The sequence below is a fragment of the Coregonus clupeaformis genome, chromosome 23 (assembly GCF_020615455.1).
Source record: "Coregonus clupeaformis isolate EN_2021a chromosome 23, ASM2061545v1, whole genome shotgun sequence".
NCBI classification, from domain to species: Eukaryota; Metazoa; Chordata; class Actinopteri; order Salmoniformes; family Salmonidae; genus Coregonus; species Coregonus clupeaformis.
Genome location: NC_059214.1, coordinates 17,012,020 through 17,024,619, shown reverse-complemented (window position 1 = coordinate 17,024,619; position 12,600 = coordinate 17,012,020). Strand labels below are relative to the sequence as shown.

The following is a 12,600-nucleotide window of genomic DNA, read 5'->3' as shown; positions in this document are numbered from 1 at the left end:
CCACAATGCCAGACAGAGAAAGAGAGAGAGGGAGTGAGGGAGAGAGAAGTTAGCTTTTAAAAGGTGATTTTGTGGCCATGTACTCTCTCAGCTGCTGTCATTGAAGGCAGCATAAAACCACATTGTGTTTTTGAAAAGTAAAATAAATGTATCTTCAGGGGAGCCGGAGCCGTTGTTCCATGTTGTTCCATTCTCAAACAGGAAATCATTAGAGAACTGTTGCTCCCCTGTCCATGACGAAACATAACAGAGACACAGAGCTCTGAATCCTATTTATTTAAGCTTTTCCCAGTAAAAAGCACATGGCTCTTCAAGTAACACTAAAACACAGATCATTTCAATTACACTATCTTTAAAGTATATAGCTGACTCCAACATTATCTTTCATGCCTCCAGGTGTTTTGCAAAAACAAGAAAAGTGCTATGTTCCAAGGATCTGTGATATTGATCAAATTCAGAATAGTTTACTTCCAAACATAAGTGTACTTATTTTTCTAATGCCTTGTGTTTTCATTATCTGAAATGTTTTAGTTTAGATGAACACTGAATGAAATGTTCTTTCTCAGACAAGACACAGGTATGTCAGCTACTTTGGGAAACTTTTCAACTTACCACAGAGAAGTCCTCGGCAGAGCAGTTCTGTCCACTGAAGTTGCAGCTCTTCAGCATCTCGTCCAGCTGATGTCCTGTCCGGTTGAAGATGTCCTGCATGTCTGGTGCAGGATAGTCCAAATCAGTGGGCTTGTGACCATCCCGGTTTTTTGGCGGTAGACCTGTGAGGTTAGCCAGGTGGTAGATGTCGGCGTCGGTGAGAGCAGAGAAGCGGAAGCGGTTGATGTTGCAGATGGTCACAGCGGGAAAGACCATCTCAGGGCTCGCTTCCTCATTCAGAGCGGTGACATGAGGATGCTCCAGGTAAGAGATGGCACACTTTGCAGCCTGGTACAGAAAGAGTGCCAGAGAAGCCAAAAAGGCAAGTGCCCAGAGGGTCTGCCGAATGCCCAGGCGTCCCGAGACAAAGATGTGGTTAATCCCGTGGAGAGAGCTGGAGTTGGCGAAGCCGACCAGGTCTTTAGCTGGGGGTGAGCAGCTCTCCTCAATCAGGCTCTCCTTGTCCCCATCCTGCTTGCCTTTCTGCTTCTCATCCTCCTCAGCAAATTTGATTTTGCAAACAAATTCGATCGGCATGTGGGCAGCCAGGTCTGCGTTTGGGGTTGTTTTGATGACAGCTGTCAGCCCTGATCCACTTGTCCCGTCTTCTCTGGCTGTTGTCCTCAGAACAGATTACAACTCCACAAAGAAGAAGAAAAAGGCACGAGAGAGTTGCTGTTGCTGCTCCTGCTCCTGCTGCTGCTACTGACTGCCACTGCTCGTAGTGACTAGTGCTGCTGTGCTGCTGCTCTGGATGCTTGTCTCAGTACTTGATCAGCTCGCAGAGTCTTGCTTATCAGCAGTAATACAGCTGTCCAAAAAACACCCTTGCTCTCCGCTTCAGACCACAGATGAAAATGCAGCATTTTGAGTTAAGCTAAAAGAGGCAGGGGGCTACTTAATAATTCATGAGAAGGCAACATTGTGATTATTTCCTCCTCACTGGCACGAGCTGCAACTTCCCCCGTTGTACGTCCCTGTGCTTCCCACAGCCTGCTCCTGCTTAATCCACTTGTTTGAAACGGTCTTACTCCTTGATCGTAATAAGTTGGGGTCAAAGGTTGTTCTCCCAAACATCCGGTGCTTGATGTGAATTGCAGGGTGTCAGTCGTTTTTAATGACCCCCCCCACACACACCCTGGGTCCCCAGAGAATGCCTAATTGGAACAATAATGAGGAGTGAGAGAAGTGGAAACAAGCAGCAGGCAACTCCTAGCAATCAATCTCCTCTTTGGAACAAAAAAAGTGAAAGACTATCGATCCGGCTGAAGCATCTGTCAGAGATTAAGGAAGGCAGTACAACGGTCCTTTCTTATCAGGAATTAATGGTAGCGTCACAGGCTCCAGCATGAATTTGAATTAGTGGACGCCTTCTGATCTGGGACCAAGTTGATCCTGGAGATGTTGAAATAAAGTATTGATTTCCCCCCCTTCACCCCCACTCCTCCTCTTTTATAGTGTGTGCCTTCATGCTATTAATGACCCTTTTCCAGATTGCCAAACAAAATGATGTAAATAGGAGGCACAAAAGTGGGCTCCCTAATGCATGTTATTCCCCTTTAAATGGGATTAGTCATGTGGGTCACATCACACAGGGCTGGGACCTGTAGAGAAAAATATTTAAAGGTGAATTAAACCACTTTAAACACATTATTAACAGGATTATTACAGATTGAACGAGGAACTACGGTGACAATGAGGCTTTTAAAAGCTTTTAAAAAATTAAAAAATCGCGGCCCTTCCCCTTTCTTACTCACTCACTACATAGACTAGGGGACTAAATAATACTAAGAAACAGCAGGAAAGTAATTTGTGCCACGACTATTGAAAGTATATAACCGAATAGCATGAAATCTTGTCAAATTATAGAATTGAGATGTTGATTGAAAAGACAAGAACAATCAATACACCCTTAGTTTGTGCAAGCCAAAGAAATTCCCATCAACAGTGAGAATTGATAAGGTGCCCTCAAGTAACTCGGAAGCCATATCCTTGACTCTTCTCTGTTTATTTGTCCCTTGAACAATGTCATGGTAGTCACTTCAACAAGGGGTCAAACTTAAAGGGATGGACCCTTGATCATAATTCCTTACGGATACATTGAGATATCTAAGGAATATTCAATTTACTCGGTGGGAATGATGTTTAATTTAATTAACCATGCTACTGGCAGTGAAGTCTGCTGGACATGAAGTATTTTGAATAGATACCCTGAGGATGCTGAGGTTATTTACAGCAACCACACAGAGGGCTGGGCTGTTCATCATCCTGGGGGAGGGGTACAGCCCTCATTCCTGCCTACCAAAAATATAGCAGCCACATCTGGCAAATTTAATAATTTCACATATCGGAGAGAATTATATTTACCTTTAGCCAAGACAGGTTTTTTCATTTTACAAGCCAAAATACACAGTCCACTGACAGAAAAAATATATAAAAACAACATGCAACAATTTCAACGATTTTAATGAGATACGGTTCATAGAAGGAAATCAGTGAATTGAAATAAATTCATTATGCCCTAATCTATGGATTTCACATGACTGGGAATACAGATATGCATCTGTTAGTCACAGATACCTTAAAAAAAAGTTAGGGGTGTGGATCAGAAAACCAGTCAGTATTTGGTGTGACCACCATTTGCCTCATGCAGCGCGACATATCTCCTTTGCATAGAGTTGATCAGACTGTTGATTGTGGCCTGTGGAATGTTGTCCCACTCCTCTTCAATGGCTGTACGAAGTTGCTGTATATTGGCGGGAACTGGAACACGCTGTCGTACACATCGATCCAGAGCATCCCAAACATGCCCAATGGGTGACATGTCTGATGAGTATGCATGTCATGGAAGAACTGGGACATTGTCGTGCCACTCATCCGCCGCAATCACCTCATGTTTCAGCATGATAATGCACGGCCCCATGTCGCAAGGATCTGTACATAATTCCTGGATGGAGATGTGTCGCGCTGCATGAGGCAAATGGTCATCACACCAGATACTGACTGGTATTCTGATCCACACCTCTACCTTTTTTTTATGGTATCTCTGACCAACAGATATACAGTTGAAGTCGGAAGTTTACATACACCTTAGCCAAATACATTTAAACTCAGTTCTTCACAATTCCTGACATTTAATCCTGGTAAGAATTCCCTGTTTTAGGTCAGTTAGGATCACCACTATATTTTAAGAATGTGAAATGTCAGAATAATAGTAGAGATAATTATTTATTTCTGCTTTAATTTCTTTCATCACATTCCCAGTGGGTCAGAAGTTTACACACACTCAATTAGTATTTGGTAGCAATGCCAGGTTATGTCGATATAGGACTCATTTTACTGTGGATATAGATACTTTTGTACCTGTTTCCTTCAGCATATTCACAAGGTCCTTTGCTGTTGTTCTGGGATTGATTTGCACTTTTCGCACCAAAGTACGTTCATCTCTAGGAAACAGAACGCATCTCCTTCTTGAGCGGTATGACGGCTGCGTGGTCCAATGGTGTTTATACTTTGTTGTACTGATGAATGTGGTACCTTCAGGTGTTTGGAAATTGCTCCCAATGATGAACCAGACTTGTGGAGGTCTACAATTTCTTTTCTGAGGTCTTGCCTGATTTCTTTTGATTTTCCCATGATGTCAAGCAAAGAGGCACTGAGTTTAAAGGTAGGCCTTGAAATACATCCATAGGTACACCTCCAATTGACTCAAATGATGTCAATTAGCCTATCAGAAGCTTCTAAAGCCATGACCTCATTTTCTGGAATTTTCCAAGCTGTTTAAAGGCACAGTCAACTTAGTGTTGTAAACTTCTGACACACTGGAATTGTGATACAGTGAATTATACAGTGGGGGAAAAAAGTATTTAGTCAGCCACCAATTGTGCAAGTTCTCCCACTTAAAAAGATGAGAGAGGCCTGTAATTTTCATCATAGGTACACGTCAACTATGACAGACAAATAGAGATGTTTTTTCTCCAGAAAATCACATTGTAGGATTTTTAATGAATTTGTTTGCAAATTATGGTGGAAAATAAGTATTTGGTCACCTACAAACAAGCAAGATTTCTGGCCCTCACAGACCTGTAACTTCTTCTTTAAGAGGCTCCTCTGTCCTCCACTCGTTACCTGTATTAATGGCACCTGTTTGAACTTGTTATCAGTATAAAAGACACCTGTCCACAACCTCAAAAAGTCACACTCCAAACTCCACTATGGCCAAGACCTGTCAAAGGACACCAGAAACAAAATTGTAGACCTGCACCAGGCTGGGAAGACTGAATCTGCAATAGGTAAGCAGCTTGGTTTGAAGAAATCAACTGTGGGAGCAATTATTAGGAAATGGAAGACATACAAGACCACTGATAATCTCCCTCGATCTGGGGCTCCACGCAAGATCTCACCCGTGGGGTCAAAATGATCACAAGAACGGTGAGCAAAAATCCCAGAACCACACGGGGGGACCTAGTGAATGACCTGCAGAGAGCTGGGACCAAAGTAACAAAGCCTACCATCAGTAACACACTACGCCGCCAGGGACTCAAATCCTGCAGTGCCAGACGTGTTCCCCTGCTTAAGCTAGTACATGTCCAGGCCCGTCTGAAGTTTGCTAGAGTGCATTTGGATGATCCAGAAGAGGATTGGGAGAATGTCATATGGTCAGATGAAACCAAAATATAACTTTTTGGTAAAAACTCAACTCGATCGTGTTTGGAGGACAAAGAATGCTGAGTTGCATCCAAAGAACACCATACCTACTGTGAAGCATGGGGGTGGAAACATCATGCTTTGGGGCGGTTTTTCTGCAAAGGGACCAGGACGACTGATCCGTGTAAAGGAAAGAATGAATGGGGCCATGTATCGTGAGATTTTGAGTGAAAACCTCCTTCCATCAGCAAGGGCATTGAAGATGAAACGTGGCTGGGTCTTTCAGCATGACAATGATCCCAAACACACCGCCTGGGCACCGAAGGAGTGGCTTCGTAAGAAGCACTTCAAGGTCCTGGAGTGGCCTAGCCAGTCTCCAGATCTCAACCCCATAGAAAATCTTTGGAGGGAGTTGAAAGTCCATGTTGCCCAGCGACAGCCCCAAAACATCACTGCTCTAGAGGAGATCTGCATGGAGGAATGGGCCAAAATACCAGCAACAGTGTGTGAAAACCTTGTGAAGACTTACAGAAAACGTTTGACCTGTGTCATTGCCAACAAAGGGTATATAACAAAGTATTGAGAAACTTTTGTTATTGACCAAATACTTATTTTCCACCATAATTTGCAAATAAATTCATAAAATATTCTACAATGTGATTTTCTGGATTTTTTTTCCTCATTTTGTCTGTCATAGTTGACGTGTACCTATGATGAAAATTACAGGCCTCTCTCATCTTTTTAAGTGGGAGAACTTGCACAGTTGGTGGCTGACTAAATACTTTTTTTCCCCACTGTAAATGAAATAATCTGTCTGTAAACAATTGTTGGAAAAATGACTTGTGTCATGCACAAAGGAGATGTCCTAACCGACTTGCCAAAACTATAGTTTGTTAACAAGAAATTTGTGGCGTGGTTGAAAAACTAGTTTTAATGACTCCAACCTAAGTGTATGTAAACTTCCGACTTCAACTGTATGTATTCCCAGTTATGTGAAATCCATAGATTAGGGCCTAATGAATTCATTTCAATTGACTGATTTCCTTATATGAACTGTAACTCAGTAAAATCTTTTAAATTGTTGCATATTGCGTTTATATTTTTGTTCAGTGTAGAACTGGAGAATTCTCTTCACATTTCAGTTTTGTGCTACATAATAAATCCAGAATGTTGCACTTCCGTTTTGCAGTTCAATATGTTTTTTATTTATCCTGGGAATAAATATGTTTTCTTTAATCTCTGTTGAATAAACTTTTCCTGGGGGTGAACGTTTTCCACACAGGCATTTCTATTCATTCCCAAGAGTGCAACTATGAGATATGGAGTTTGACAAATTCTGACAGACCCTAGCCAGCCTTGCTGCTATACAAGCAAATTAACTTTGAGACTCTGAGGCTATGTAATTGTTGTTAGAGAGGTATTCATTCTCTCAGTTGTTAAAATATGTTCCTCGAATGCAGGTGAGGTGACTGCTACCTCAGAGGTAACAAAGGTGTTTATCTGCACCAAACGGACAATCCAACTGCCTGAAACAGGCCAGGGAAATGTCAGATTTGCATTTAAGTTTAGTTGGGGGACTGTGGGAAATGGAAGGATGTGGTGATATTTACTATTTATTGAATAGTAAATAGCAAAGATCATCCCAGTTTGGGAGATTCAGGTGTAAAATGAAGTTAAGATAATACAACAAAAAAGCTATCACTAAAGTTGTTCTGAATTCTGAAATTCTTTCCACTAATTGGTCTTTTGAAAAATCACATCAGATCTTTTCACATCAGATCTTTTTCAGAACTGATCTGATTGGTCAAAAGAACAATGTTCTGAAGTGTCTGTCCTATATCTGAGAGTTATAAGAAAGATCAGGAAACTATTATTAATTTTTTTGACATGTATTTGACCCCTTATTTTTGGCACTGAACTATATCCTTCCATAAATGTTTTAAACTGGTACGGGGGGACCTTCAGACAAGTCTTGTGAGGCTTGTGGGCGTCCTAGAGCAAAACAACCGACATGTACCTGTTTGGAGAGTTTCACCTTTATTAGTGTGTAGCCCAAACTGTTTGGACGCTACAGACAGAAGTTGTCTGAAGTCGGTACAGCTGATCTGCTGTTTTTTTTATTTCTGCTAATTCGATTTCCACGGCACCGTGGAAATCGACTCTCGTTTTTATTTTATTTTTGAGATTACATCAGGTAAAAATGGAACAGCGGGAGGGGACACACACAAACAGACACACTAACACACACATCGTTTTTTGTTGTTGTATGGTTTGTATTATTTTGTTGTTGTATTGTTTGTATATTGTTGCATTTTGTATTTGTGTGACTGTCCTTGTCTGTCAGTGTATCAGTGTTTTGTTACTTTTGTAACTTTGTTATGTTTTGTGTTTTTTGTGGACCCCAGGGAGAGTAGATGCTGCTGGGGATCCAAATAAAAAAAGACATACATTGCAGTGAATGTATTAACATATTGCCCTGATATTTGTATTGAGGCCAACCTTGCTGCTAAGTCTAGAATTGGAATTTCTGCTTTACAATTCCTTACAGATTGAGACTTTTTTTCTTTTAATTCCTCTGAAAATGCTGAAATATCTGGTATGACATTGAAAGCCACACACCAGACCTTTCCCCCGTTTATGCTGAGATTGGACACGGTACGGATCAGTCGCTTATTTCAGCCTTGGCCAGCACAAATCCTGCTACCATGGTCTAATACTACATGAAAGTCCAAAGTGCCAGGGCATAGTGAGAGCTCTCATTATTAAGGTTAGACTATCTACTGAAGGACCATATGGATACTCATTTTGCTGTATGTATGAATGTAGCCCATTGCCCAAGGGAGAAAAATAAAGAGTGTAGCCAACGCAGTGGACTGAGGAATTGACATGCTCTGCACACATGAGTAGAAAGCTCAAGGTTCACCAATTATTTTTAGAGCCCTGAGGATAATTGATATTTAAGAAGAACACACGCAGTAAGCTGCTTTATTAAAAAATGCACACTATCTTACTCGTGTATATCTTCAATGTTTCAGTCCATAACATCCATAGATATGTGAACAACATGGGAAGAGATCACGGAAAGTGCACATCCCTTGACCTTCCTAGTATTGCTCTCACAGAGAATGTTGAGGACCACAGTACATCATTTCCCTGTAAGTGTATTGCTGCCAATCAGCTGCTCTCATCTACAGTTCATATGAAAGACTACTATTCTCAAGGGAACCAAAAAGAGACCAAGGCTAACAAATGCAACGTTATTGATAAAACCTCAAATTAAAAAACAGAGGTTGTTGACAATTTGTAGGGTTTTCAAGTATTGACAACCAAAATGGCAGAGCTCTGCATCTACATTTACATTTACGTCATTTAGCAGACGCTCTTATCCACAGTTAGTGAAGGACACAGCCAGAGTAGAGCAGACTTTAACTTCCCAACAGTATGATACTTTTGTGTCCTCACCCTCCCCACACCTGCATGTAGCCCCCCACCCCCCAAGAAAAAGTAAGAAAGGCACTCTCCCATAAGCGAGTGGAACAAAAGCTAAATGTCACAGGCTGAATCTCCTTTCACAAAAATCATTCATGCGCAATTTCTACAACACATAGCTTTTTGTAAATAATAAATGCACTTTCTTTTTAAGAGCTTCTTAATAAAAATCCCTCTCCCTCTTTGAGAGTTCATGGGAGTGTCAGGTTTTATGTGGAGGGCGGCTGAAATAGATGTAACGCCAGGGGAGAACATTGACTGACTGAACCTGATCTGTTTGCGTCCGACACACATAATAACAGTCCAGTTGAAAACAATGGATGACAGAAGACAGCAGGAAGAGAGACATGATAAATGTGAGGGGGGAAAAACAGATATTTATAAATGAACCATTGTTTTCGGTTTACAAAGCAAAGTTTACACTGATAAAGCCAAGTTGTGTGTGTTGTAAAATGAATAGCGAGGCGCTTCGAGCCATCTTGCGATAATTGCTTACTTTGTACTTGGAGACATTGTGATTAAGTGGACTGATAAGGCTATATTTCACGAGGGGCACCTCTCCCCCTGCCTTGATTATCTATATGTTTGTGTTTGATGTCTTGATGCAGAGCGGGAAGCCTCATTAGAGGACAGATGCTGACTTGTTATTGGGCTCACAGGCTGTCAGTGCAGGACAGATGGGATGTGGAGGAAAGCCTGGGAGGGACCGCTGACCCTCTTCCCTTCCCCATCAGCATTAAAAACACTACGGGCATCACACTCCCAATCTTTCCCCTGCTCCGACAGAGCCTCACCTGCCCTCCAGCCCCCACAACAAGAGGGCATGTTCTGCCGCCAGCTGTGTACCTCACCACCACAAACGCCACGCCGCCCCGACTCAGTGGAGTCTGTGAAAACTCACTCCAGCCCTGTGAGGCTCACTAGGATTTCACACAACAGTGAGTCAGTGACGATGATAATGATTCTATTCTGTTTTGGGGGAGGGTGGTGGTCGTGGTGGGAAGAGGGTTAAAAGTTGAAAACTGTGTCTCTCTGGCTGGATCTTACCTCTAATCCAGTTATTTTGAGAGGTAGAATCATTGTGTTTGTTTGTGCCATCTTGGCTTTCAGAGGGGGGGAAACAGCTCATTAAATTGCCATAACATAGCAACTACCGAACGCAAGACAAACGGGTGTTCGGAATAAGAGAAGGGGAGAAAGAAAAAACTGTCCTAGAACAATAACGCATTAAATATAAATGACGACAATTTCGAGACGGTGTAAGAATTTATCAAAACAGTCAGGCTCCCCGCTAAGTGAAGAGTGTCACAGCCACATCCTGCGAGAAAAGTTGAGATTGCATTTTGTAAAGAGGTTCTGATCCTCCCGATGATGAAAGAACAACATGCTTGAAGAACAGCGTCCCTAGGGAGAGACCCTGACACAGGATATTAGAGCCAGAATAAATCATGTAATGTTGCTGTATCATCTCTGGCCTGATCAATCTTCTCCAATCAATGAGCCCGTCTCCAGTCATGATATCTGAGGGACAGGAGAGCAGGCACCTAAGCTGCTCATTAGCATTGGGGAGTGATTGGATAGCTAAAGGAGGTACAAGGGGAGCATGGATGGATCAGCCAGGGGGCAGAGAGGGGTGAACTGAATAAATATTGCAGAAGAGTCACCCGATAATGGGATCCTCACAAAGGCAATGAAAGACAGATCAATTTTACACAATTTGGCAAGGTCTTGCTTCAAACATCTGTTGAGCACAAACGTGTTGATGTAGTTGTAAGCTGTAGACGTTTATTACTTTTCAGATCAAGACACCCTTCTAGTTCAAATGTGTTCAGTTGTTCCAAACTAAATTGGATTGACAGTACATTTGAGCCATTCAGAACATGCTGGTGTTATCTTACATGAGGCAGAACTTCATATTGTCACTTTGAATGGGAGTCGATTTTATTTCTTCTGAATGAAAATAGATCAAGAAAGTTCTAACCCCCTCTATTAAAAGTATATCAAAGGCTTTGAGTACTTCAAAAAGAAAATGTAATACAGTATAACTGTAAGGACAGACGCTGGGAGACGAGAAGCAAGTACAGGGAGTGAACATTTATAGAAAAAAATAGACAGGAACAAAACACAGACAGAGTCTGGACAAGAGAAACAAAACAACATCAATGCAGACACAGGAATGAAACTGGGGAAGTGACAGATATAGGGGAGGCAATCAAACAGTGATGAAGTCGGCTGAGGCGCGGGAACCTGTCGAGCCTGACGGGCCGGCCTAGGCATGGGAGCCTCACAAGCCGGCCGAGGATCGGGAACCTGTCGAGCCTGACCGACCGGCTGAGGCATGGAAGCCTGACGAATCGGCTGAGGCGTGGAAACCTAACGAGCCGGCTGAGGTGTGGAAGTCTGACGAGCCGGCTGAGGTGTGGAAGCCTGATGAGCCGGCTGAGGCGTGGAAGCCTGACGGGCCGGCTGAGATGTGGGATGGGAGCCTGACGGGCCGGCTGAGACGTGGGATGAGAGCCTGACGGGCCGGCTGAGGCATGGGAGCCTGACGGGCCGGCCGAGGCATGGGAGCCTGATGGGCCAGCCGAGGCATGGGAGCCTGCCGTGCCAACCGAGGCAAGAAAACCTCTCGAGCCAGCTAAGGCATGTAAGCCTGACGAGCCAGCTGAGGCATCCCCGGTTCCTTCGGCATCGGCACCCAGCCCCGACGTCACCAACCCCAAAAATATATATAAACGTCCCTGATGCTTCTGATATTGGTGTCTGCATTCTGTAAGGACAGACGCTGGGAGACGAGAAGCAAGTACAGGGAGTGAACATTTATAGAAAAAACAGACAGGAACAAAACACCGACAGCGTCTGGACAATACAAACAAAACAACATCAATGCAGACACGGGAATGAAACTGAGGAAGTGACAGATATAGGGGAGGCAATCAAACAGTGATGAAGTTCAGGTGAGTCCAATGAAGCGCAGATGTGCGTAACGATGGTGACAGGTGTGCGTAATGATGGTCAGCCTGGCGCCCTCGAGCACCAGGGAGGGGGAGCGGGAGCAGGCGTGACAATAACAGTACAATGTGCAGCTAACTACTTGTTGATTACCGTTATTCACATTGTACGTGACTTTCATTCTCACAAAGGAAAGTCCCATTCTGCCCAATCAGATCCAAAATGTCTTTATCATCAGCAGGGGGATGAATCTATTGTGATGTGAAATGTACTTCAATGCTCTGTCATTTGATCTCTTAACAGGTGCATTTTGGTAAATGACTAAGGTTGCAAATGAAAGAAGTCCAATGTGAATCAGGCTTCAGCGTAAAATGTAATCAAGCTGTGAACATTCTGTAACCTTCGTGGCTCTGAGATGACCTTTTGCATCTGATCATAACACAGAGAATTTGCATGGGGAAAAAGTGTTGAATAAAGTCTGCATGGCATTGCTATTGATACGATGTAATTGATGTCTTCAAAGAACTATGACAAAACAGCAATTCACCACAATAAAGCAGCTTGTTTATTATGTACAGACATTAAAATACAGAGCATGCCAACAAGGGCTGGGACTACATAAAGATACATTTTTAAAAAAGAGACCAAAATAGCTGCTTTCAGGTGACACTAATGCCCCAAGAAACATTTTGGAATATGAATTAATGGAGTCCTTGTGAGGGATGGTAGCGATAATTAGATCAGCAGCGGAACACATAATGGTGTCTGACCTTTCCTAGTGCTCCTGGCTTCAACCTCCAGATTGGGACATTTAGCTGTTGCTGTGGACAATTATCTCTCAGGTACTTCCTGCTGTGTTGG

At 42.9% G+C, this 12,600-nt stretch overlaps 1 protein-coding gene across 4 annotated transcripts in view; it reads right to left on the bottom strand.

The window, feature by feature from the left end:
- The window catches only part of LOC121536674 (acid-sensing ion channel 4-A), a 148,758-nt gene extending 147,201 nt beyond the window's left edge, over window positions 1-1,557 (bottom strand). For 3 of the 4 annotated variants that reach the window (XM_041844099.1, XM_041844102.2, XM_041844101.1), the window contains exon 1: window positions 613-1,557. In XM_041844099.1, coding sequence (XP_041700033.1) covers window positions 613-1,188 — 576 coding nt within the window. In that variant the 5' untranslated portion in view covers window positions 1,189-1,557. The remainder of the gene's footprint in view (window positions 1-612) is intronic. The other variant, XM_041844100.1, reaches the window with a different exon arrangement.
- Window positions 1,558-12,600: the final 11,043 nt, after the last annotated feature.